Consider the following 27,660-nt stretch of genomic DNA (forward strand, 5'->3'; position numbering starts at 1 on the left):
GACTGCATGTCAAACATGTCTTCTTGTAGCAATGCCTCTCTATTCAAAATCTAGTAACACCCTCGGTAATTATTTTTAAACTGAAAAATTAAGCAGAAAACTAAAAAAACTTAAGAATACATGTAGAATCTTTCAGTATCTCACAGAAACATACAGATAGTAAACCTAGCAGGAAAAAAACTTGGTAAGAAAATATTGCTCACTTTTACAAACTGAAATTAAATCATTAAGTGAGGTGCCCAGCTTCTTATTAAGAATGCACAAAGAAGAAAGGAAAGGGATTTGTATAATTCAAACCATTTTGTTCTTTCATCTTCCAGCGTCTATTTGATTAAATGGTTGCATGTTGTTTGTTAGCATAAAAAAAGGTAGATATTTTGTAAAGATTTGTGATATAAATACCACACTGTTGGCATTTAACAGAAGAGCTATGTGAAATAAGTAGTAACCGTAGTGCTGCTTAGACTTTTACATGCATGTAAACAGTTACAGAACATGGGACAGAACAAGACACCTAATCAGAAGGTAAGATTCTGCTCCAGTGTACAACATCTATATCTTGTGGTCCAGCTGAGTACTCAACACTTATAAGAAATATTAATATAGCTGCATGTTATACAATGCAACATATTGTATGTATGTATTTTCTCAATCTAGTGTCACATTTAAATCTCCACTAGTCATTTTCTTGTTAAAGGGCATCACTGAACACTGCCTACAGGAGGTCTTATTTGCACAAGCCTTTTCACTTCTATTTATGAAATAGTAAATGTACTCAAAATTCTAACAACTAATTAACTTCTCATCTTTACTGAGATCCTTTGTCCATTTTCTTCTACTATGTTTTAGGATTTTTTAGTTTTTGCATTAGTTCTTCAGCCTCCAAGGAAAAAACTCTTCCAGTTTTCTCAAGCTTTTATAATGTTTGACAACGTACTGTTCTTCAGGCTGTTGTATGAGCAGTTTGCCAGCACCTCCAGCCTTAGCTTGGCAGAATTCTTTTGCATTGGTGGTAGCATAGCTGAACAGATTGGTTCCACAATCCTTTGCAGTATGTTAAATAGTCACCATGCCAGATTATTAATTTTATGTTCTGTTTCATGTAAATATTCTGCATGTGGAAATGGAGTGCTCTACCCATTAATACACTGAGATTACACAGATTGCCTGAGTCATAAAACAGCCCATGAGAGGTAAAGAGACTGCAATTTCAAAACACAGTGATAATTTCAGCTCCTGCAGAGGGAAACAAGCTGAAATCTATTTGCCAAAATGAGGAATGGAGATCTAAATACCGATTACAGTTCACAAATCTACCTTAGCCTGTATGCCTACATTTGAAATTGTACTCTATGTTCAATTCACAGCAGTACTTTTATCCCAATAATTTATTCCTAAATAAAAAGGAAATATACACACAAGTAAAACTATGTGTAGTGTATAGTGTATACATGAAACATTTTTCAAAGTGTTCTGAATGCAATAGTACAGCTGTGTTTATATGTTTGTTTTTCAGTAAGGTATTCAAGGAACAATAATTTGTTTAACATGAGTGAGCATTTTAGTAAACAGAAATAGATGAGAATATGGTAGCCATAGCTAAATTTGATGTGCTTTAACTTAAACTATTGGTGGCAAGGAAAGCAGGGAACTACCTTTATTTATGCAACTTGGATTCAGAACATGAAACAACTCTGTCTCATCTGAACTCCTGTAGAATTAAAACACAGAACTTTCCAAATTCCTTATTTAAACTGAGAAAACATCCACACCAGTTTGAAAAGCATCTACTAATAGAAAATCTTCTCTTCCACTAAAATACATGGCCCTGAATACATGTTTTGGCAAGACAGAGTAAGAAAGCCTGCTTTTAAGATACTGGAACACATGTATAAAAGCTTCTAGCTCTTGCTCATAACACGCATACCCTAAGATTACCTATCATATACACAGAAAGAAACCAGACAAGTTCTCTTCTAAAAACACAGACCGGAGTTTCTGCATTCATCAAGTCTTTAAAAATTGTCAGACTGTAACTGGGAATCCTCTCATAACACTACATCCTTTTTTTGCCATAAAAAATACTGCACTTTCCTCAGAAAAGTGCTGCTTTCTACTGTTACTTATTAGACTTATTTTATATGTTGGAGTAGTAATTTTCAAAGTACCTCTTCTATAGATTCCTTCCAAGGTGAAAAAATAGCTCCACCTTGCTAACCTTAGAGTGCTACTAGTATGAAATATACTGAACATGATTCTATTCTTTAGTCTTTTTATAGCCTCAGTTTCTTGAGGTTTGTATTGCTGCTGTCATTAAGGTAAAAACCTAAGATAAGCTACTAAAAATCTAAATTTAATGTATGACCTAGTACTCATACTCAATCAGCATATTACTACTATCATCACAACTGTTTAAAAATGTCTTTCAGAGTAGTTGTAAGGAAAATAAGTATTTGTTAAAACTGTCAGTTTAAAATACTGTTTCATATTTAGTTTATATTTAGTCTAACTCTTCTAGCTCTTTCCTCCAAAAAAAAGCAAGGCATAGGAAGACAAAAGGGTACTAAACAAGTGATTCTGCCACTGAAAATCTCCATTTTACTCTAGGCACATCCTTTATCAGACTATTATTCAATTAACAATCTGTAAATGCAGTGTTTCTTTCTGTATACTTGGCTTTGTTTTTGAACAACTGGATTATGTTTACATATACATATAGTTTATAGACTAATACTTTCCTAAGCTGAAGGCCTTTGACTGGGTGCGTGACAGCAACATTTGGTGGTACCACATGTATACCATATGAGCATAGGCTGGTTGCTTGGTTTTGGGGGGGTGGGTAGGGAGGTTTGCCCCATTGCCTGCAGACAAGGCTCAAAAAACTTGGACAGGACTATTTTGCTGAAACATGAGGAGATGATGCACAGGAAGAAAAGGTTATTCTTTTCAAACCTAATGAGCACTTATACCAAATTTCAGGTTAGACCTGTATTACATGATCGATTAGATACTAAATTCCTGTTCTTGGACATCATTCAAACCAAAGGCATGAGTCTCAAACATTCCCCCGTGCATAATTACAAATATACATTATAAATTATTTTTAAGATGTTATAAGCACTTTAGGACACCTTAGAGTTGCACCCTCTAAGACACTGAAGAATTTACTTCAATTAAGAAACCTGATTAATGCCCTGAAAATACAGTGATCTGTTTTACAGGAATGGAGCATTAAACATTTCAAGCAAGACCTCAATTTACCTCCTAAAATTTACCAGTACAAACATTTCCCATCAACTTTTTCACAGACTAATCATTTAGTACAACCATAACGATTCCCTGATCTGTTTTAGTAACAGCAATCACTTAAAAAACAAAGGCTAGTATGGTACAATCCAGCAGAAAGAGCTGCTAGTCTACATGCAAGGGACTCTGGTAGCATCGAGGTGAAATTCTCTGGTGTATCATCTCTTTCTAACACTGCATTATTAGTTGAAAACAACATGTTCATCATAGGACCAGACAATTGAACTATTGTTTCCACTTTCAGCAGTTCTACACTATTGTAGCAAAAAAATTCTATTGATAACTGGCAGCTTCTCAACGGCACATTGAAAAATACATAAAAAATTAAATCCAGCATATGAGAGAATTAAAAGAGAAGGTTGAAGTGTAGACTTTTTCCAAACAAAAGGGAGGGCCAATTTTAAATTACTGTGGAATCGTTAGCAAATATCCATCAGTTATTTTTTGTGAATGTGGCAAGCAACTTCCCCTAACACAAAAATATTAAATGGCAGACTTATAGACATGCATACTGTACATGCTTAGACCAGACCACGTTGAAGAGTTGGCAGCAGCCCACAACGCAGTCACCTAACTTCTAATTTAAAACAAATGAAAAAAAGTAACTGAGTATATACATGAACTAAACATGTTCAGTCTTATTTGAACATTCTAAGTTTCAAATCGCATTTGAAAAAGACAATAATCAAAGTTAAAAGAATAGATGTACATATGTATGAACACTTACACTCATTACTAAGAGAAATTTATTGACAGAGTCTTTAAATCAAACAAAATCATAGAATCATGGAATCACTTCGGTTGGAGAAGACCTTTAAGATCATCGAGTCCAACCTTTAACCTAACCCTGACATCCCACCACTAAACCATGGCCATAAGCACCTCATCTATCCTTCTTTTAAATACCTCCAGGGATGGGAACTTGACCACCTCTCTGGGCAGCCCATTCCAGAGCCTGACAACCCTTTCGGTGAAGAAGTTTTTCCTAATGTCTAGCCTAAACCTGCCCTGGCGCAACTCCAGACCATTTCCCCTAGTCCTATCATCCATTACCAGGGAGAAGAGGCCGACCCCCACCTCCCTACAGCCTCCTTTCAGGTAGTTGTAGAGGGCGATCAGGTCTCCCCTCAGCCTCCTCTTCTCCAGGCTAAACAACCCCAGTTCCCTCAGCCGCTCCTCGTAAGCCTTGTGCTCCAGACCCCTCACCAGCTTTGTGGCTCTCCTCTGGACATGTTCCAGCAATGCAACATCTTTCTCGTAGTGAGGGGCCCAAAACTGAACACAGTATTCAAGGTGCGGCCTCACCAGCACCGAGTACAGGGGCACGATCACTTCCCTACTCCTGCTGGCCACACTATTCCTGATGCAGGCCAGGATGCCATTGGCCTTCTTGGCCACCGGGGCACACTGCTGGCTCACATTCAGCCGGCTGTCAACCCGTACCCCCATGCCTTTTTTCACCAGGCAGCTTTCCAGTCACTCTTCCCCAAGACTGTAGCATTGCATGGGGTTGTTGTGACCAAAGTGCAGGACAGCTGTTCTTACCACAGTAACAGCACAAAGTTTTTTTGAGGCTTATTTAAGGAATTGGTAACTTCAAAGGTTGAATTTGAAGTAATCAGCTTTAATACAATTTTATTTTCAGTCATTTGATGGGTTGTAAACAGATCAGAGATTGGGATGCAAATGGTTTGGCACAGCCACAACATCCACATTTTCACATTCAACTGCATACTGATACCAACCACATCACATAGGGTCACTCTGGTAATAAACCAGAAAATTGTTTGCAAGAACTTGCGGACAATAAACTGCTCACGTACAAATACAACTATCAGTCATTTCTAAGAAATTAATATACGGGCAGGGAAAATTAACTGAATGTTTTCTATATTGCATTTATGAATAGATGTGTTCCGTATGAGTTTGTCTTGAGCTGGGACAGACCCATGATCTGCTTTAGTGCTCATGCAAGGACATGGCTGCCAATAATCATTCTGCTGGAAAAAAACATTTTTTAAAGGAGCTTCATGGATACCTATTAAAGCAAAAAGAACATCTTAATTATGAGTATATTGACCCTATAAACCCCAGCCTAACCCAGCATTGATTGCTCCTCATTCAATGAAATAGTATTTCTGTAAAGCACACAGGGTATGTTAGTTTAGTGTAAGTTTAAAGCTACAACTGTACAATACAGACAAGTCTGTGTTTATTAATTTATTAAATGTACTGTGGAGTAACTTGAGGAATCTTCTTCAATGTACACATCTGGTCAGCTGGCAATAATAGTCTAAACACTTCAGAAGCCAAAAACTTTTGATTATCAGGAGTCTTCTTGTGTATGCTCTGAAGCTCAGTTGCCGAAGACATTTTTGTCTGAATTACATTTTAAAGATAGAGAACACATCCAGGATACCAGACATTTTCTGGGCACATTTTCTGAGTTTCTGACAGAACTCAAAGGTTTAAAGAAAGAAAGAGTTATAACATTTATTTTTTTTCCCAGAATCACCATGAGTTTTAGCTTTCTACCTCTCTCTTGGATTCTCCACTAGGTGGATAATTAAATTTAGTCCTCCATCTAAATTATCTGAAGCCTTTAGCATTTTGCTCCAAACCATAAGCCCAAAACTGAGAGCAAGAATATGCTGTTGCACTCCCAGCAATCTGAATTTTGCATGGGATAGTTCATTCTCCCTTAGTCTTCATTCTCTCTTACCTGTCCCTGTTCTACAGGGACACTCATAGAATCATAGAATGTTTTGGGTTGGAAGGGGCCCCTAGAGGTCATCTAGTCCAACCCCCCCTGCAATGAGCAGGGACACCGCTAACTAGATCAGGTTGCTCAGAGCCCCGTCCAACCTGGCCTTGAATGCTTCCAGGGATGGGGCCTCCACTGCCTCCCTGGGCAACCTGTTCCAGTGTTTCACCACCCTCATTGTAAAGAATTTCTTCCTTCTATCTAGTCTAAACCTACCCTGGTTTAGTTTAAAACCATTGCCCCTTGTCCTGTCACAGCTGGCCCTACTAAAAAGATTTTCCCCATCTTTCCTATAGGCCCCCTTTAGGTACTGAAAGGCCGCAATCAGGTCTCCCTGCAGCCTTCTTTACTCCAGGCTGAACAAGCCCAACTCCCTCAGCCTGTCCTCATAAGAGAGGTGCTCCAGCCCTCAGATCATTTTTGTAGCCCTCCTCTGGCCCTGCTCCAACAGTTCTATGTCCTTCTTGTGTTCATGCTCTTTTCTTTTACTCTACACAATTACTTTTTTCTCCGTATTTCTTGTCTACCAGCAACCTCCTATACCCTGTGCTGTCAATCCTGTGCATTCTGACACAAGTTAATACTTCTCATCCATAAAAGCTTGAGATGGATTTGAAAATTACTTCAAATACAGTTTTAACTTGCTTTCTGATGCAAATAATGAAGCACTCAATCACCATTGATAAATTATCATTGTCAAGTTTAAGTTTCAGTCAGATAAATACATTCTTATTCCCCTGAAGAGGCAGGATTTCAGCCCACCTACCTTGTTTGCCTGCTGAGACAGACTTTCCCTGTTTCTCCACACCATTTCTTCAGATTGTCTCACATTCGGGTCTACACACCGAAGTTCTCACCTTTTCGCAATACCAGTCAAAACATTCCCTCATTTTCTTCAACCCCTACTTCCAGTATTTCTATATATCATTGCTCGTGGCTTCTAAAACCCTCCTTAGTGTCCCCCCCCCCCACGCAGCTCCCGGCCCCCCTCCCCTCACAGCCAACGGTGAGGAACGGGGGCCGCTTCAACCTCGCTACAGGCAAGGACAACATTTCACAGGCCACCTGTGGTTACAGTAAAGCTCCCCGGCCTTTCGCTCAGGACAATCTTTCACCTCAGTACTACTGACAGCGAGGCAATGCTGGCTGTTCCACACAAGGAGAAGGCAGAAATAAAAACCCTTAAGGCAGCCACTGCCACCAGCTCCTCACGGCCTCCCCCTCAGCCGCCCCTGCCCGCCCGGCCCTGAGGGGAGAGGGGAGCCCGCTCCCCCGCGGAAGGGATCCTCCCGGCCAGGGCTGCCTGGGCCCTGAACAGGCGCTGTCCTGCAGGACACTGAACGAGCTGCAGCCACCACTGCTCCTCCAACTATAAAGCAAAACGATAGCTCTAAAATCGAACAGATCCCGCCCCACCCCCACCCCAGGAGAAAAAGGGAATTAAGGGGGAAGAAAAAAAAAAAAAAGGCAAATAAAAAAAAATTCAATCAAAGTATTACAGAGATGCACCTGACTCTTCACTGGGCCAAAACATAGCCTCTCAGGAACCTACCAGCTATCTCAGCTCCATAATGAAGCAGCCAGACCCATGCCTCACCATACCTCTGGAGTCCAGTAATAGTACAAAAAACCCCTTAGATCAAGACCCAGGAATCTCCGAAGCCATGAAGACTAGTGATGACAGCTTTTTTTTTTTTTTCAGAAAATAACAAATGCTGTAAAGATCTAAATTCTATGCACATATTTTAAACATACATTAGGAAACAAATGTGGATCTGATTGAAGAAGCTACATTCTTTCCCTTCTAGAATTAACAATTTCATTTAAAATGAAAGGAAGCGTACCAAACGCCTCAGTGTAATGAGGTTTGATGCGTTATCAATGGGGCCAGTTCCTTCTTATGACACCATCTCTCACTGACCCAAACTTTGTATTAGAAATAATATAGCCCTGCATCCAGTCACATTTTAGTAGCTTACCTAGGTGTTAACTGGTAAAATCAAACACGTATAAGGGCCAGAAAATGGAAGAACACTATTTGCTTAAGAGATATTAATTACAGGTAGCAATAAATAACAGCCTGCTCCTCAAAATGACAATTTGGGAGAGGAGGAGGGGAGAAATAGTGGGAATATCTATTAACTTTTGTAGATTAGAGAAGGATATACATGGCCTACTCTGAAGAAACAATTTTTTAAAGTATTGTATTGTAATGCAATTAAGACATATTTCCCATGCAGGTATGTAAAATGTTGCTGTTCAAGAGTGAAGTCAGTACCATAAAGATCTTAGCAGCCTCAGGGTAAAGCCTCCAGGTGGATTCTCCGCAACAGCGCAGGCCTCTATAGCTCTTGAGCAGAGCCTTCCTTGCCTCTTAACCTATACTTCTGACAATCTCTTTAAATGCTTTTGTGTCCTTTTGACATTGTGACTCTAAGCTGCCACCCAAATCATGTTATGCCAGTTCTTTAGGATATATAGTTTATAAACACTCCACACCATTTGGACAGAACACTATGTAAGTTACCTGAATCATCTCCATAAGCGATGAATATTTTACATGATTTTTCTTTAAGTGTTGCATATATTCTGAGAACTAAATTTGAAGTGTCTTTGTAGGTTTGGATACTCAAGATAAAAGTGATTTAAGTATTTACTCCTAAGGTCATGAGTCTTGGTGAAGAAAAGTCTCTGGATCCTTGAGAACAGACAAGTTCATTTACTGATTTCCCCTTGCATCACTAGTAACGTCTTCCTTCCCACATTCTAGTGTGAGAATGTGATGATACGGCTGCTATTAAAAACCCAACAACTTAATTATACTACTTCTGGTAGTATTCCAAAGTTAGAAATAAAACATTTCACATTTAACATCTTTAAATTATTTTCCCCCTTGCAATGCAAGTTGAAGATAGCTCTGACAATCATTTAAACCCACAAATTTTGGCATACCTTCAAACAGGTTATTGCATTGTTTAAATGACAGTGGTTCCCACTCTAATGTAAATACAATCTGATGAAGCCTTCTTAATATTCCACTCTCCCATGGCAATGGTTTTAAACTTGCTGATTTGCAGAACTCTCTTCTTTTCTTCCCCCACTCCAAGGGAAATGCATAACGATTTAAATCTTAGGCAACAGGCTTGTGTTTCTTCGTTGTACTTCACAAATATCTTGAAAGTAGTCCATGGACCAAAAGGATCTACTAATCACAGGCTGACAAAAATATTGTTATATTATGACAAAAAAAAGATTTAACTAAAACCACTTCATAAGCTAACAAATAAACCAAAACCAGTTCCTAAGAAAATGTCTTTAATTTTCATTTTATGGAAATACATCTTTTGTTTTTATTTCCATGATACAAAAATGTTAAATATCAAATATTTTTCTAAAATCTACCAATGCATATCCTTTTTTAAACAAATAAAGGGCTGGTGCAGTTAGCAGGTTCGTCACAGGTACCAAAAAACATTTTTACAAAAACCCCACAAGCTGGGGAAGAAGGAGGGAAGAAACAGATCAAGACTTAAAGAGTGAAAACAGCAATAGATGTGAAAACAGAAAAAATACCTCCCACCAGGAAATTAATGTTTGAGAAACTTGTGAGTTACAGGTTTTTCGAAAGGATAAGCTATGTGTAAAGTTGGTATTTAGATGAATACTGGCTGCACAGGGGGTGGGGGTAGAGAATGGAAAGCTGAAGATTTCCAAATAAAGTAACTGGTAGAAAGCAATATGCAAAACTGCAGTTCTACCTGTTTCAAGAATGCTGACAGCATACTGATATTGCCTGGAAAAACAGCTAAAGATTAGGAGATTTGTGGTAACTCCCTCAAGCACAGGAAACAGCATAGCATGAAATCACAGAGTGCCAGTTCTTTTTGTACATTTCATAGCCAGCATGCCAAAGTAGGTGACCAAAACACATTTAGTCTTGCTTCTTAAATCTAGTATCATTTGACAGCAAGGATTTCACATGATCAACAACGAATCATACACTAGTTAATATACACACAAGTAAAATTGACAGTGATTGTTCAATAAACAGTTTAAAATAATTAAACTGATTTTCAGGACACATACTGCTTTGTTAACACCACTTTATTTAAATTAAGTATGGCTTCCAAGAGGTGTATTCTTGCAACTGTTTTCAATCAATTCCACTTGTTAGGGCAGTTGTTTCCTACCATGTTTCAGGGACTTCAAAAATTCCAGTGGAACTAGTTGTGAGGCTTCCTAAAAGACAGTCACGGAACAATAATTTAAAGACTTCAATATACAAAACACATACATAGACATACAAAGACATATTTTGCCCTCTAGAGCAAGGCTCTAGATACATTACTGGCAAGCCAACATTTACAAAGGGCAAGAGGCTGTTTATGAGTAGGCATGTAAAAAAAAAAAAAAATTAATGTCAAGTTTCTTACCCAAATGGTAAAAAATATATTTTGCAATTAATGAATATTTTTAATCCAAGTAATTTTGGTTTTGCAAGAACTGGGATGATAAAGTTAAATAATATTATCTTCCCAAACGCACTTGCAGTTATTCTTATTTAAGGTAGTTAAGATGGTGAAAAATATTTCCAGCCCTAATTAACAGAAGATGAATCACACTAATACCAAAAATGTATATTTCCATAATGCCTATCACAGAGCATGAATTTTATATGTGGAATTACAGTAGACTGTCTTCTCATTTGCGTTCATTTGCATGGCCCAACTGCCCTATTGAACTACAAGAAGAAAGCAATTTCCAAGCATGGCTTTTGAATCAGCTAAGAAAGATTTTATTCTACCGAATCAAGAGAAAGGATGCTTAGTATACAATACCACTCTCTGGATGAAAGTGGCTAGAGAAGATATTGAAATGAAGTTTTAACTATTAATGTTTGAATATACTTCAATACAGGCACTACTCCAGATGACCAATAATTAAGATATGACTTAATTTTTTAATATAGTCTAATACATTTCTGCAAGAAGTTACTAACAAAAGTTGAAATAGAATCAACAATAAATACATCAATAAGAACCAAATCTTTCAAGGCTAAATTCATGTGACCTAAGGTAATAACTTTTTTTTTTTTTTAACAGGCCACAATAATTCACATAGCATAGCAAAAATACCAGGTGAAACACAGTCATCTGATTGTCACCTGCCTGTGTTTAGTCAGACATACAGTTCAAAGTACCTTGGCTAAAAATTATGTGGGTATAAAGTCTGCAAAACCCCCCTTACATCAACCCTAGGTGAAAAGTTTTCAACCAAGTAACAAACAATAAAGGATATGGTTAAAAACACCACACAGAACATTGCATATACTAACGTATACATCAAAACAGTTTTTGGAAGAAAAAAAATTTTTTGGGTTCATAATTTGTATTAGAAACACTATTGATTTTTCAAGCATTACACTCACTGAGTTCTAAAACAGATTAAAAAAATAATTTATGCATAGCAGAATAAAAAAAAATTATCACTTGGGCAAATCCAGATTTTGACACTTTTAACAACAAAAGACTACTATTTCTTCTACTTTTCAAAATCTGCATCTCCTGAAAGTGAGATTCCTCAAGCTTCAACAACTAGCTGTCCATGAAACATGAATGATCTGCTCACTGTCCAGTAAGCCTTTCAAATAGGCAAAAGCTTACTCAGAGCATGTGGTAGACTGCAAGAACTGTTAAGGGTGACTGTGATCCATCAGTCCAAAATGTTTGGAAAGGATTTTAAACACGCTCACCTTTCATCACCATCTTGCCAAGTGTTATCAGAAAAAAAACCCTACAGCTAACTGATTCATAAATGCAAAGCACCCAGAAAGCTAAAGGGCCTGCATAAGTTTAAGAGCCCAGTAGATCAGGACCTGTTGGGCAGCTTACTCCTTCATTGAGTTGTCTCAGAAACTCAACACATTCTCAGGAAATGTTTTAGAGAGAAAAGGGTTTCAGGAGGGTTCCAGCCTAGTTATTTATACCAGGGGACATAAAACAGCAGTCTGAGTGGTCAGACTGCACTCTACCTAAAACAGCACTGTGGCAAAAGGTGTGCCAGAGGAGTGGTGAGGGGCAGACAGGTAGACTGTCAAAGTTTTGGCTTAATTGTAGAGTTAAATAATATTCTGACCAGATGGAGAAATTCTATTGTTTTCTCAATTTACAGAAATATTTTATCTCACAAGTAACTATAAGTAAGGGATGTTAGTGCAATATTATCAGGATATATCATCTTAAAAGTTCTAAATGCACACATACGTTAGCTTTCAGGGCAGCACGTATGTTTATTAAAACTGGACTCATTTGCAAGCAACAGAGGTTGTCTAATAACTATGTGCATTCAATTATACCATGACTCCATCCAGTCAATCTTAAGGGAAAATGTTAAATTAACCTTAAATTTCATTATAAAGTATTGGATTAACAGTAAAATCTACTCCAGAATCCTACTTCCAGAATTCCTCCAATTTTTGCTTATGATCTGAAAAACATATTGGTAACCTTAAACAGAAAGTCACATTAAAAAAAAAAAAAAAAGAGATTAAGAATAGCTAAAAATATTCAAAGAGCTTTGCCTTAAGAAAGTAAGCAAGTAAGATATCAACTACATCCCACTTCCTTTGGTTGGTCTCAGGTGGGGTTTTGTTTGTGGTTTGGGCTTTTTTTTTTGTTTGGTTTTTTGACTTTGGGGGTTTTGGAGGGGTTTGTTTTTACAATTTTTGTATGATGCAATCTTCAGTTTAAATAACTTACTGCAAAATGACTTGCAACAGTGACTTATTGTATTACATTCACAGAGGTCCAGAAAAGTTAAGACATTAAAGAAAACAACTTCAGTTCTGTTCAGGCCTAGAGTAGTTCCAAACAGACCAGTAAACCATGCACACAAATATTGTGCTTACCTGCTGGAACTTGTTCTGTCCTGATCTTTTTGAACTTTTTGGCTCTCTTCTTACCATCTTGAAGGGATCCTGCACAGGAGTCTGTCTGATCATATTCTGGATCTTGGCCTTCTCCCTCTTCCATATCATCAGAACCAGTTTCTTCCTGAATAGGACTCATGATTCTCTTTCCCACTGTACTGGTACCTGTAAAACTGAAATGTAGAAAAGAATATGACTACGAATAAGTCAAGAATAACTATTACATAGGTACTAGCTATTGTACATCTATTAAATGCTTATGAAGGTAGCAGAATAAATACAGTAAGTTATATACCATGAAATTACATTATCTGGAAGATCTGACCTAAATGTAAAATTATGTAAACTGGCTATCTAATCCAGTCTTACCTAGATGAAGGTATTCGTTCTTCGTACTATAAATGTCTTAGGCTTAGCTGCTATTCTGATGAGATCACTCAACTCAAATGCAATTACAGCTGTTCTCTATCCCTGTTTAATTTTAATTTTCATTCTCTTAGTTATGAAAGCTCTTGTAAAGCATTCTTAATAGACAATATGTTATATACAACTGTTAAGCATCAAACACACATCTTGATGTTGAAGGACTCTACGTGCTAACTTTATCCTCTCCCCTGGAACTATATGTGGTTTTAAAAGCATTTCTATTATATAAAGGCAGAGAAAATCACAAAGTTCTATAAAATGAACTTTAAATCAAGCCTTAAAGAGAAGAGCCCTACTACCCAACACCCTGGTAAAATGAGAAGCACAAAAAATTGCATACCCATCTTATAGGTAGTATTTGAATGAAGCCTGACTAATATGGTATGAAGATGAACTTAGAGCTCCATTTCATTCAGCATACATTGAAATAACACTGCATAGATTTTCATTCAACTGGAATGCTATTGTTAAGCTTCCTTGAAAGACAAATGACACTATTAAAATCAAATTAGCTTAAGAAAGAATGTAGTAGCAAAGGGGCTGATTAAAAAGATAGTTCCCATTCAAACTTCTAGATATGGGAATATCAGCTACTTAAATGTCTGTTTCAATGTTCTTTTTGAACACTCAATTAAAATGTAGTTCTAGACTTAACAAACCTTTAGTTTTTCATTAAGAACTACACAAACTGGCTGTATGCATTGAAGCCATGTTCTATTCTTTTATTTAAATAAAATTAATACTGAGTTATAGAACAAAGTTTTACAAGCTATTTTATTTTTTCTTTCTAATCAATAATAGCAGGAAATTATGATGTTTCTGTAAGGTTTCAGCTAAAGGACTGTTAAATGTGGCTGTATAGTTTTGGCTTTGAAATGGCATTTTTTCAGATGAACATTTTGCAATTTAAAACAGACTCTTTCTGGAATGTCCAAAGGCAATAAACAGACATGAAACATATGATTACGCCTCATGCTCTTACTTCCACTTTAGGAGTACAAACATGCTGATGAATAGCTGGCTTTTCCTCCAAACATTCACACACAGAAGGCCTTCTTACATGATTTCTTACAAACCATCATTTCGAGTCACACCGCAACTACCATCAATAAAAAGATGCAGCCAAAAAGCTGGACAGAACCGTTTATCCTACATACACACTTCAATATTGTAAAACAAGCAAAAACTAGGTTTGGAAAGAAAAAAAAGGAACAGTGAAGAAAGAGCATTTAGAAAATGAAAAACTACTATATGTATTTTTTAAAACACTTTAGAGAAGTTTGTAAGAATTCTACTTTTGGGAAAGATATTCTGAAAATACATACAGAAGAAAAACTCAGGAGCCATACATTTTATTATCTCAGGATTTCTTAGACACATTATGAGCACTTGGCTCTTAGAAGGGAACTTGCACTCATTGTAGGAAGAAGCTCCCTTTTTGAAAGGTCTTATGGCTGAATTTAATTTTTTTTCAGCTTAGGCTCTTGAGAAGTTATTGCAAATAAAGAGAAACAAATTCTTGACACATTTAGCTGTGTACCAAAGTACAAAATAAAAATTAATTTTAGGCTTTATGTTCTTCCTGTAGATACCTTAAGGGGAAAAAAAAACCCACCAAAAAAAGCAGCAGCACAAAATCCAGAATACGTATCTCTTACTATCAAGAACTGTTAACTTCTTGCTTTCTCTCAAAATATTAATTTTACTCTACATTTATTCATTGCATGGAGTCTAGATGGCTAAGAGTTGATTTTTTTGTGTCTTACTCTTCTTTGACCTAAAATAAGATTCAAGGACTACAGCAACATTATTTATTCACTTAGCAATAGCAGCAAATCACTATGGTTGTATATACAAGTTAGAGCACTACTCAAGCAAAGTTCAGTCTTCTAATTATACCAGCTATTTTGGTATATGTCCATATTTCTGGCTCAGTTTCCTTGCTCTGTTGAGAAACTACTAAGCAAAGTGGAAGAACTGAACAAACTAACAGCTATCAGTAATTGTCCAACTCAGATATACTTGTTTAGGATTCTCAAGTATTTGGATACCTGAACCATTTAAAGACACAGACTTACATCATCCATCAACTAATGTAGCACTTGGGTTTCAGAACACACATGTACAAACACTATCCATGCAATATTTTTTTAATAATATATTCACGAAGGTTCTAAAATTTCTTTTGTATATTGAAATGGAGATTGTCCTCTTTTTTTTTTTTTTTTTTAAATAAAATTACTAGCCAAGAGGGGTTTTTTTGGGAAAAAAACCTAACCCACAAGAAAACCCAAAAACCAAAACCATCACTGCCAGTTGGCAAATTTACTTAGTGAATACAATATAGCTTTCACATCAGTCACTGATGATGGTAGGCGGGGTGCCAAGTGTCTTCAATGAGGGCAGTTTCCACTAGTCCTTCTTCAACCTCTCCCTCCTGTTGGCCTATTTTAATGCCAGCCCACAGGCAAACCCAACAAGGATGAATGCCACTGGAGGAAGGTGGTAGAAACAGAAAATCTAGGGCTTATTATCAGGTTTTATTCGTATTAAGTACAGTTCTAATCAACAAAGAATACAGTATTTTGTTAAATTCCAGCAGTAGCACTAGCAACATTAGTACTAGATGAATCAACAGGATGTGTAGAACTTATACATCACTCTACTGCCAGAAAGAGCATGGACTCCACCTGATTAAACTGCCCATGAACTTTGTAGTGTCATTTCAGCTAGTAAATAGCAGCAATCCAACTAGTACTATGTACTAGATTCTTATTTTGGAAGAATCAGAAAAGCGGAGGGGGGCAGAAGGTGGGAAAACAATTATGATGATGTAGCATTGAACATTTTCTGTTTTGGAAAAGCATGTCCTACTTACAAAAGGATGACTTAATTCCATCACAACAGGGCATCTTGAATTGGCCCAGATGTATGCAGACCTCCAACTTCAAGTAAATTTCATTTAAAAGAAAACATAAACCCTGCCTTTTCTTGCCACTTTGAACAACCTTGAGGAAGGGGAGTAGTTACTGACCCATCATAAAAATCAGTCATTTCAGCTTAAGAACAGGTGAAATCTCCTGAAATAACACTAGAATACTGGAACACTGTAATAGTTTGCTTGCACTATTTATTATCCGTATCTTTAATGATGCAGCTTTTCCTAATTCTTATCCTTTCCACTATAAACAACCATTTCTGTAAAAAGCAAAAGAATCAACAATAGTACATGAACATTTCAAAAATGAGACAAACTATCTTCAGCAAAATAAAGACATTCAAGGAAGTGGTGCTACAAAGAGCACCCTGATGCAGCACTCCTGGTGTTAGCTAGAAAATTTGCAAGGCAAAATGATGTATCACTTTCCTGTACTTCATACAAGCATAAGACTTTTGCCATTGGCCTTATTTTATTTTACTCATTCCTAGATGATGATAAGGAAAATTAGAGTAAGTAGCTACAAGTAGAGCAGGATGTCTAGTTTTACATAGAACACACCCTATTTGATTTTTTTATGCTATGGTTTAACACTATTTTGCTAAGGAAAAGATCTTAAATCCATGTAGTATTCAACAGTCATGGCAGAGCTGGCAGGCAGTTATTTGCTAAGCGCAACATAGCCGGTACCGTATAATACACAACAGGCCACAATCCATCTGTTTTGAAAGCATGTTCTCAATAGTGAACAGCTTTAGAGAAGGGGATCTTATTAAATACTCTAAGTTTTGTCACATGCATCAGTTTTTCATCTACTTCTCCATCTGACATTAATAATCAGGCATATTTCCATTAAAATCAATTTTGGTATCTAACAGTAGTAATAAGTTATAATTAACATATACCCCTTCCACATAATCAGTTTACCCTGTGACCGCTATTAATACTATTATGCTACATTTTCTCAAGAGTAGTCCCTCTATAATATTGGACTATACGTTTTTTAGTAAGACGGGAATTAAAGAAGCTTTGTTACATACATATCAGTCAATTTAAGACAAAAGTTCCTTACAAGAAATACCCAACAACTTCATTACTAAATGAAAAAGTAGCCAGGATGTATTGTCATCACGGAGAGGAACAGCTATTCTGCAGCTGTGCTCCCTGGCAGAAACTGATGCAATAAGCTTATTAAATAATAAATAAATAAAGGATGTGGTAGCATGAAGCTATTATAAGAGATCAGCTGCTAGACACATCACAGTATTGACTGCTCAACTATATATGATAGAAATTAATCCGGACAAATATACATACATATATGTGTCCTGATTGCTTCATAAAAATATTTATATTGCATTATATTTATTATATTTTATATAAAATTGGCTGGTTGCCATATATAAAAATATAAACAAATATTTTTGAGATATCTTTGACTGGAAACAAAAGGAAAATGCTCATCCTGAGTAAACTGAAAGACCACAAGGTTTGCAGTTCCATATTATACCTAACCAGATTACACTTAAGAGGAAATGTTTACAAAATATTAATTGACAGGAGAGCACAATCTAACTAGTAACAAATAAAAATAAAATTAAGAAAAACATGTCAGAAGACCTGCATGAAAGGGCATTTGGGACAGAACCAAATCACTTTATTAATAGGATAACAAGAGAACAAAAATTCACGTAACATCAATTACAAAGGAAGTTCTATCAACAAAATAAAGGCTCCTATCCAAGGCTATCAAAGTGTTGATCATCTAAAACCATGGCTGCTTCTTGTGGAATTTTACAACACTTGAAAAAAATAGATGAAAAATTCTCAAGGAGATGGGGTGCTTAGGCATATAACTCTTTGCGGTGTATCATGATTTTAAGGAAAGAAATCACTGAAAATTTAGTCAGCAATTTTTTGAACAATACATTTGCAGTAGTTCTCAAACTTCTTTGTAAGAAAACAACAAATGAGCTTTCTGCATTTACTGTTTTCAAAGTATGTGTTAAATGACTAAGTTGTCTATGGTTCCAACCATAAGCTGCCACTCTTACCATCTGTCTAGAATCTGTGAGAAACCCAAAAACCAACATTAATTGAGGAGAGATACTTCTTCTTGTAGACATAAAACTAGGACTTAGTATTTCTTTGCAGTAGACTCAAGATGTGGTAAGTATTTTCAGACTATTTAATACAGACTTAATTACAGACCTAAACCTTAGCCACATATAAACTAGTGCCAGGACAATCTTTAAAGCTCCTCATGTCTCCACAGCATGCACTCTCCCAAGTTTTCCTAAGTACAATAGTTCAATTAAACTAACTTTGTTTGGTATGCATTTTATCACCAGGTTCCTCCATATGGTTTTTAGGGATCAAACATGTCTCTAACACAATTAGAATTCCCACCATGACAAAAGCCATGAAAATTTGACAGCTAGCCAAAATACATACCTGCATTTAATTTTGTAAAGTAGGCAAATCATAAGCTTATGTAAGCGAGAAGAACAGAACAAGTTTAGTAGATTTGTTACATGACAGATAATGTTTACAGGAAGATATACTGAGAGCTAGAACTTATCACAGCATTCCCAAGAAAGATAAAGCAAAGAGGCTTCAGTGTTGGTTTTATGACCATCTCATTTGGTCTGTCTAACCAGGGAGAAAAAAAGAGAAAGACCAAAACCAACCAACCAAATAAAAAACCTCTTCCATCAACCAAACCCACCACCTAACATGTAACTTATGCGCTCCACTGAAACTTTTTATATAGAATTGATAGATTCAGGGGGAGAATGGCAATCACTTGATAAGTTAGTTATATAGTAAAAGACCCTTCCCATTCACAGCTACACAGATGACTGAGAAAGGAGCCTCCTGTTACTATCATATCCAAAACTTGTCATTAATATGACAGGGTAAAATTAATATGAGAGGGTAAAAACAGAAGAAGAAATACACACAGCGACATACTGTACCAAATTCCCTCTGCTCCTTTACCCACGATCTTGTGACAGCTGATGTACCACTACTGATTTATATGCAAAGTAATATGTACAGGAAAAACATCACCTGTTGGTTAAGAACTACCAGAAAATTGCTAGACTTCTAATAAAAATGCAATAGAAATACAAGAGTTGGCAATGCAGGAAAAGTCTCACCTGTTAACACAGTAGTATCGACTCTGGGAAATGTAAGGTGTGCACTGAGTTTTTAACCGCTTTCTCTCCATCTCCTTCCAACTATCTTCTGTACATTTTCTCTTTGCCTGTTTTTCTTCATGTTTTTTCTCAACATATTCTGCATATGTCTGGATCCTATAACTTTCAGCATACCTGCTGGTGTTTACAGCTATGGGGAAGAAAAGTGATGTTATAGAAAACACTTTTAAATGACTGCATGCCCTCTCCTGAAATAACTTACTCTGAAAAGCAGAAGGCAATGAGCTATTTGCTCTGTTCATATAAATGACTTCTAGTTCCACTGTTAGTGATTGTGAAGAAAAAAAAAATTGCTCTACTCTCCTAAATTCACATGGAATGTTTGAGCTAGAAACTTCTCAGAGTCAGACTTCATACAAAAAAATCTACTTAAGACTTTTCTTTTAAATTAGAAACCATCAATTCTTCAGTTGTAACCCTCTTCCAGATTGCTTGTCGGCAAGAAAAGATTTCCTGGATTTTTTCCTTTTTAGTCTCATTACTTAACCCAGCAGGTTTATTTTGCAAGTCTGCCAGGAAAAGACGACATTTGCAAAGCCTTTGCCAAAACTCTGCTCAATTGCTGTGAAACATAAGCTTATTTGAGCTGCATTTTTGGTTACACAAGATATCCGTGGAAGCAGCACTTAACTAATATCCAGCTGTTCCATCCTTGTATCTTTCTAATGTTTGGTCTCCATTTAACTAAAAAAAGGCTGCAAGTTCAAGGCAGAAGGATTTTTATCAATGCAAAATTAGAATCACTCCAAAAATAAAGAAAAAAAACCACTTTCACTGCCTTCACTCAGCAAAAATTTACCAACATTCCTTCAAATCCCAGCATCTTCACAGCTCTCAGTCTTTAGTCTGCAAGCCAAGCTCTGGCCTGAAGCCATCACTGTAACAGATGAATCAGCAAATTAAACTGACTGTCAGCTGTGTCCTCTGCTGTTTTCAGCCTAACTTGCTGAAAGAAAGTATTGTAAACCAACCAGTAAACCAGTTTAAATATAAAAAAACCCAACCCAGATTGTTTTTCATATACTTGGGCTGCATGTTTTAAAATAACCATAATTGTAGTGGAGACAAAATCCTGATTTTATTATGTACTTCCAATCTTTTTGTAGAAATTTCAGATGTATATCCAACTTTCTGATTCTAGCTGAACTGCTCTGATCTTGAATACAGGTATTATGTATTACGTTGAGCCCAAGTACTAGAAATAGCAAGCTCCAAGATCACAATTCAGAAAAGGTGAGGAAGACAGGTGGATTTGGTTTTTTCCTCTTTTAGAACAGATCATCTATTCTGCATACTGGCTATGCTAGTGTGAAATGAGTTACCTATAGTACCCAGTCACAGCATATAGATGTTGCTGCTGCTGCTGCTGCAGTCTTTCAAACGTACATAAAGCCAGGGACAGCTTTGTATATTTAATTTTAATCCCAAGAATAGATACCAGCAATTATGATTAATAGCCTCATGAGATTGTTGCACTAACCAAAAAGATGTTATGCATACCTCCTTTCACACCCCTTGTATTTGTTTTGAACTGTGAAGTTACAGGATCTGTTTGTAAGAATTACGAGTATATTTATTGCCCATGAAGTTATGGCGCAGGCATAATGAATGAATTAATAACGCACACTGGAGTTACTGCATGCCAGCCGACATTCCTCAGGGTAAAATTTGTTTAGTTAAACTCAAGCATGTTTTTAGTCGCTAAAATCAAGCACATAGTTACGATGGATCATCTGACAAATAATGATTTGTTAAAACACAATAACCATTTCACATTATTTGTTTTGCTATAAACTAAGAGCCAAAATTATGGCTCTTTCATTTAATTCCCTGACAAACCTAGCCTGTATTTAAGGGGGTGGGAGGGTGGGGGGCACGCAGAATCATCCCTATGCAGCCTAAAGATAATTTTAAAATAAATCTGTGTAGGAGTCAATATTTTTGAACAAAGACAACTCTGCCTTCCTGAAATAAGGCCTATATTTTGTAGCAATCCATTCATATTACACATACACACACAAATATATGCAAATACATATATATGTATATATATTTAATATAAAAAATTATATGCTGAATATATTGCTTCATGCATTGAACAACTGAAATGAAGACATATGGAGAATTCTATGGAGCCACATAGATAAATTGATCTTGCATGGTCTTGAACTGAAGAGCAACTCCCTATAAAAGTTTAAAATACATTTTCTGTGATGCTTTTTTGATGAATGCTATCCATATTGCCAAACAAAGCAAATACAGTTACATTGCTCTGTAACACCAATAGAAGAAATGCATTGCTAGAATACATTGTAAATTCTAACAAACTAAAGAGAACTTAGGGGGTTTATTTACTTATTTATTTAAATCATGAGAGAAGACAAATCTTTCTGTCAGAAACCTGACCTAGTAACCAACCCCACATGGCTGCTTTTCATTACACTAGTTGCAGCTGTAAAGTTAAGTTTCTGTCATACAGTAGAATTGCACATTATTTTAGGGAAAACATTCCTAGAGACTGGCATCTTCCCTAGTTATTAGGCAGGCTGTTAAAACAGGCTGATTGACATCAAGAGGAACGTGTACAAAGATATTCTTTCACCAAGTCCTTGTTCTTATGCAGAGCAAAATCCTGACAGATGACCACTTGATGATATTAAGTCTTTTAATAAATAGACAAATATTTAAGTGAACTGTGCCGGTAAAGAACCCACAATATATAAACAAATACACAAAACTACACAGATTAAGGCTGCAATTAAGCTGCAATACTAAACGCTCAAGTTTATGAAATACTAAAGTAAAAATTCACCTGTGAAGCCTTAAAAGGGACCTCTGTATAGGTGCTGTATTAGTCTTACCTGATCATGTACTACTTAAAACATGGGACTGGTACCTCAGTCGGATTGACAGTGTTCCATTAGTGAGTAGCTACTTCAGCATTTTGTTTTATTTTCATTACTTATTGTATGGTTCCACAATCTTATTTACTGACTTCTAGGGCTATTCATACTCCATTAAAAAAAAAAAAAAAATCAGAAGTTTGTATGTGCACTTTTTTCATCATGGCATTGTCCAGTGTTTCAAAGTAAAGCTCATGAGCTGAAGCAGCAGTGCTATGTGCCTATTTTATAAACAGAAAGCAGAAGAAAACACTCAACAACCCAAATTAGAGGGTATCTTTTACATTAACCTGACTGGAATTAAATTGTCCACTACACAGAGCATTCAATCAGGGTTTGGTTCTTACACAGCAAATGTATTAACATATTCCCAGAGAAATCATAAACCTAAATTCTCCAAAAGAAACAGCATGTGATCATATGGCCAGGGTCATCTGTATCAATGCATAAGCATAACTCACCTATATTGTTTTAAATATTAGTGAAATTGGTATTGCAATATCAGTGTTGGGTTTTTTGGGTTTTTTTGGTTTGGTTTTTTAGCCTATATGCAGTTTTCAGACCTATAAGCATACCTGGACAATTTCTGCTGCAAGGCATCACACTGTTATACACACAACTAATTAGTTGGACCAGACATTTTAGATGCATTTCTCCAGCCTCTCCCACTAGAATTATGAAAGTTACTTATAGTTCCTAGTGTTGACTCAATATAAAAAGCATTAGGCACACTCTCTGTTGGCTTCTCTCAGAAAAAGATGCATGAACTTGAGAGCACTCTCACTAATTAGCTAACATTTCTACTGATTTCTGCCCTTACCCTACTCTCCAATTTGTCTTTTTCCCAGTTCAGTCTTTCCTAGGTCTGTCTTTATCTCATATTGGTCTTGCAATCTATTTTAACCCTAAACATTCTTCAATATTAAACCGGCTCTCTCCTATTTCCTCTGGCACTCCTACCTCCGTTTTGAAACTGTTTGTCTCTGCTACCAACCTAACCAAGCTATATCCCATTATCCATTTCTGGTTCTTTATCCCAGGTAGCCCTTCCCAAATGCATTTTTCTTTAGTGTCAAACCAGTTTATTTTCAAACCTGGTCCAATCACAGCCTCTTTGCTCTATCTGAACATATAAACTAATCAGTTCCCAATCTCACCCCCATTCACTAGTTCCTTAGCCACCCCTTTCCTAGAACGAGGAAGCAGAGCTGGCAATGGGGCTGGAACCATGCGTTGGTCTATGTAGTACTACAAAAAACCTTGCTGAAATGAAACCTTGGTCCACCTCTCAAAGGACCAGCACACCCCAAACAAACAAATAAAAACATATAATAAAAATTACTGCATTACCATTCTTTTTTTCTTAAAATAGTCTGGTTTGAGAGCCAAAATAAAGAATGCTCTAAAAAACAAGGGACAGCACTGGGACAGCTTTCCCTCCTCCACCAGACTAAATGAGCAGTTTTTAGAACTATGAGCAATCTTTAGGATTAGGAAGGAGGCAGGCTGTACTGTCTCCTACCAATAAATTACTGTATTTAGTTTTCTTAATGTTTCTTCATCTGGAGTAAGTCCATGTAGTACCCCAGAGTTAATTATGAATGGCAGTCATTCAAACACTGAAAGATAGTGCAGATTCAATCACATAATCTTTGTGCTCTCTTCTTTTCCAGTACCTACAGAGAATTAAGTTCTGAACTAGCTGGATACTTCATTGTATTATTCAGTGATTTTCAAAATTTCACGGGTATGTATAAGAATCTAGAAGAGTGCAAAACAAGTATGTTTCTTTAGCAGGAAAGAAGCGATCCTGGGAATAACTACCCTATGTAGTATGTTACTCGGCCCTGACAAAAGAATAATTTCAAAACAGTAGATTAGACTATTTTTCTCAAATCTGGTTACAAAAAAAGTTACTTAAACTGTGTTACTTTTGACAGTTAGCAGGTCAGAAGGATTCAAATTCATTTGTATTTCAGAAAAACCTGAATGTTTCCTTAAATCCTGCTTTTAAAGCATTGGGGTTTGGTTTGTGGTTTTGGGGTTTTTTTTGTGGGTGGTGGTTTTTGCGGGTTTTTTTTGGTTGGTTGGATTTTTTTTAATTCTCTTCATCTAGAATGCTCACATCAACTCATCACCAATCAGCTGAAGAGTACAGTGCAGTTTTAGGAGAGTAAACCCATCTGACACCATTACTGTCAAAACTATCCAAGACTTCACGAATTTACGAGGGTCAGACACCTACATATGACAAGACAGGATTCTTTAAAGCCTTTGTCATCAACCCTCACTAGTGAGGCAGCTATTTTGTTGAGTTGCATGTATTCCAACTCCTTTGCGAAAGTTTTTACTGAGATGAAACCTTATCCTGAAAATAGTTCTCTCCGCTTTCAACAGAAGCATCCTGCACAGGTCTACTTCTAAGAGAGTCAAACAAATATTTCAGTTGTGACTGAAGAGTCAAAAATAACTGCTAATTCAGCTACAGAAAGCCTTACTGACTGCTTTCCATTTTCCGTAACAGCTGTGCTGCTGCATCAAGACCTTTTTGTGCATGCCAAGGTAAGTACAGTAGACTAGCCCAGCATTGCTAAATGAAGTGACACTTCATCAGCGTGCTTCTCAAGATCCTTGTCCTCAAGGAAGGTTAAAGAGAAGAAAAATCCTCACTGCAAACAGTTTATTTAAAAAAGAAGTAAAGAATTAAATAAAACAAGGTATCAAGATCTCATGAAAGATCCTCTAGGATCATCCTGCACTGAAGCATCACGAAGGGAAAGTTTTGGTTTGCTCCGAGTCAGGAGATAATTAAAATTCACTTACAATTTCTTTTACAGATAGAAAACATTGAACCACGTGGAAGTCAGAGCCTAATTGTTTGACGTCTGTAATGCAGTGTAATTTTGGATCCCAGCAAAGCTTAATAAAATTCAAAAGCCCTGAAGAAGTTAAAAATTATTTACTTAGTCAATGCACTTCCAGAAATAGACCTACAGTTTACTGTCTCAGAGATCATCAGAATGATTTATTCCGTCTTTTATTCAGTGATAAGGAAAGCAGCCTCAATGTAACTATTAGAAAGTCTCAAGTCTCTTCATACCAGTTGTAGCACACAATCATAAAACATGCATGCTTCAACAAGTTTTCAATTATTTAACATGCCTGCTTTCCCCCCTTTCCCAAGGGAATTTATCCAACTTCTGATATGTGCTGCTCCTCCTCAGTTGCCCAAACATTAAACAGGCTGGAAGGTAATGTGTTTAAAAAGCGCCAAGTCTCAACATTTTATTAGAGAACTTAAGTTTTTATCAATTTCACCAACACAGACCACCCGTTCAAATTGCTCTAGGAAACCATCTGCATTGCATTTACTAAAATAAAACAAACAATACTTGACCATTTTCACATGCTTAGAAATTCAGATGTCTAAAAAATTTTTGTTTAGGAAAAAACCTCAGATCAAAACAACTGAGGTAAAATACTATGTTATTCTTTGGCGCCCATGAAAAAAAATCTTACCTTTGTAAAACCCACTTTTGTTCCAAGGCATAGGTGCAGAACTAAGTACAAAATGTTCAAGGACAAAGCGCTGCACTAGGGCAACATTTTTCCAAGTTACAGAAATGCATCAACTTTGTTGGTTAACTCCGCACCTAACTTCACAAGCTGCATACTGACTGCACAGAAACACAAATTAAGGTTGGTGCAGTCGTATTTCCTTGTTCCAAGGAATCTGTGTACTAGACTATGATACAGAAATGTAATTTAACTATTTTAAGGATCCATAGCCTCTGAATTATATTTGATAATAGCAACTATCTGCAGGCTGTATCAAAACTGAAAACTCCAATTTGTACGTGGTGCTGAAACATCTCTTTCTGTTTTCCCCTCCTGTATTAGCCTAAGATAGCGGAAGGTGCCTATACAGATTCTAAAACAGACTTTTAAAAACCCCACTGTTTTACAAAGATTGTCATCTCATTTGACATCTGAATCCAGAGCACGATCAATGTGGTGACAAATCAGCTGTTCACCTTGCGAAGGAGGATGATAAGTTAGTCAGAGCGCAAACCAAAATAAGTCTTTGACTCTCCACTTTGGAAAAAATGGGAAAACTAACAGATGAACAGGTGATCTGAAAGAAAATGGTTTTACAGGAGAAAGGAAAAAAGCCAAGTACAAAGCATGACAGAGAAAGAGGAAGGATCCTTAGCCAGTGTTTTAAACTAAAAAAAAAAATCTCTCGACAAACAACACAGATGATAGTATAGTCCACTGAGACATTTCACACTATGCACATGGATGCAGATTGTCATAAAGGTTTTTAACTTTCTTAAAGATGAAGTTTTTAATTACTGAAAGAATTCAAGCTTAACCGTACTTAACCTTTGCACCCTGTTTAAAATACCTCAGTAACTGAAACAAAAGCTGTGAAATTTATTAACCCATTTCAAGAAATCCAAATCACATTAAAAGGTAGTCATAAGACTTCCAACACTGTATTAAAAAAATCCCACTATATTCAAACTTACAGGGCACAGGGATTGTTTGGTTCTTTTTTTTTGTTTTTTTTTTTTAACTGATGAGAAAAAGATATGGCTGCAGGTGCCTGAAGGCAAGTCTGTGATCAGTCCTCTTAATTCTGCATCACTAATGCTGAAAGTTGTAAAATATCTATCTATATTATGATTTATACCACAGGTTCCACTGTAAAACCATGACTAGAACTTAGCAACCAGCAATTAATTTTCTTGTTATAGTCAAGATTCCTGAACACCACAAGTAGAAATTCATATCTCATTCCCTGCATTTACTAATACAAAAATGCTTTGCAATCAACACTGGAGAATTTTAATTTCCAGGAGTACTAGTAACATATTCAGATCTATTAATCTACAAATTAAAAGCGTAAAACACACAGAACACTTCCTTTCTAGTCAGATAGAAGGTCTCAATGTCTATTATTATTCAAAGCACAAAGAGCTCAGATCTGAAAGACTTTTTGGAAAGAAATGGAACCCACGGTTATGGCTAGACAGCTCATTTAATCTAACAACTGTTTACCAAATGGGAGAATCCCATTCCTTGCTCCTTAGCTCCTACTCCAAGCCACCCTCCTTTACAGTGTTTCTGGTATTTATTGACCTCCTCATGAGCCAGTTCACCTCACTGAA

At 36.5% G+C, this 27,660-nt stretch overlaps 1 protein-coding gene across 4 annotated transcripts in view; it reads right to left on the reverse strand.

Annotated features, from left to right (window-relative positions):
- Positions 1 to 9,474: 9,474 nt before the first annotated feature.
- The window catches only part of PARN (poly(A)-specific ribonuclease), a 61,758-nt gene continuing 43,572 nt past the window's right edge, over positions 9,475 to 27,660 (reverse strand). For all 4 annotated transcript variants that reach the window (XM_035895089.1, XM_035895086.1, XM_035895087.1 and 1 more), the window contains 3 exons: positions 19,524 to 19,713; positions 12,978 to 13,171; positions 9,475 to 10,309 (listed from right to left, as the gene is read on the reverse strand). In XM_035895089.1, coding sequence (XP_035750982.1) covers positions 10,257 to 10,309; positions 12,978 to 13,171; positions 19,524 to 19,713 — 437 coding nt within the window. In that variant the 3' untranslated portion in view covers positions 9,475 to 10,256. The remainder of the gene's footprint in view (positions 10,310 to 12,977; positions 13,172 to 19,523; positions 19,714 to 27,660) is intronic.

The sequence above is a fragment of the Egretta garzetta genome, unplaced genomic scaffold (genome assembly GCF_000687185.1).
Source record: "Egretta garzetta isolate BGI_Z169 unplaced genomic scaffold, ASM68718v1 scaffold575, whole genome shotgun sequence".
Taxonomy (NCBI): Eukaryota; Metazoa; Chordata; class Aves; order Pelecaniformes; family Ardeidae; genus Egretta; species Egretta garzetta.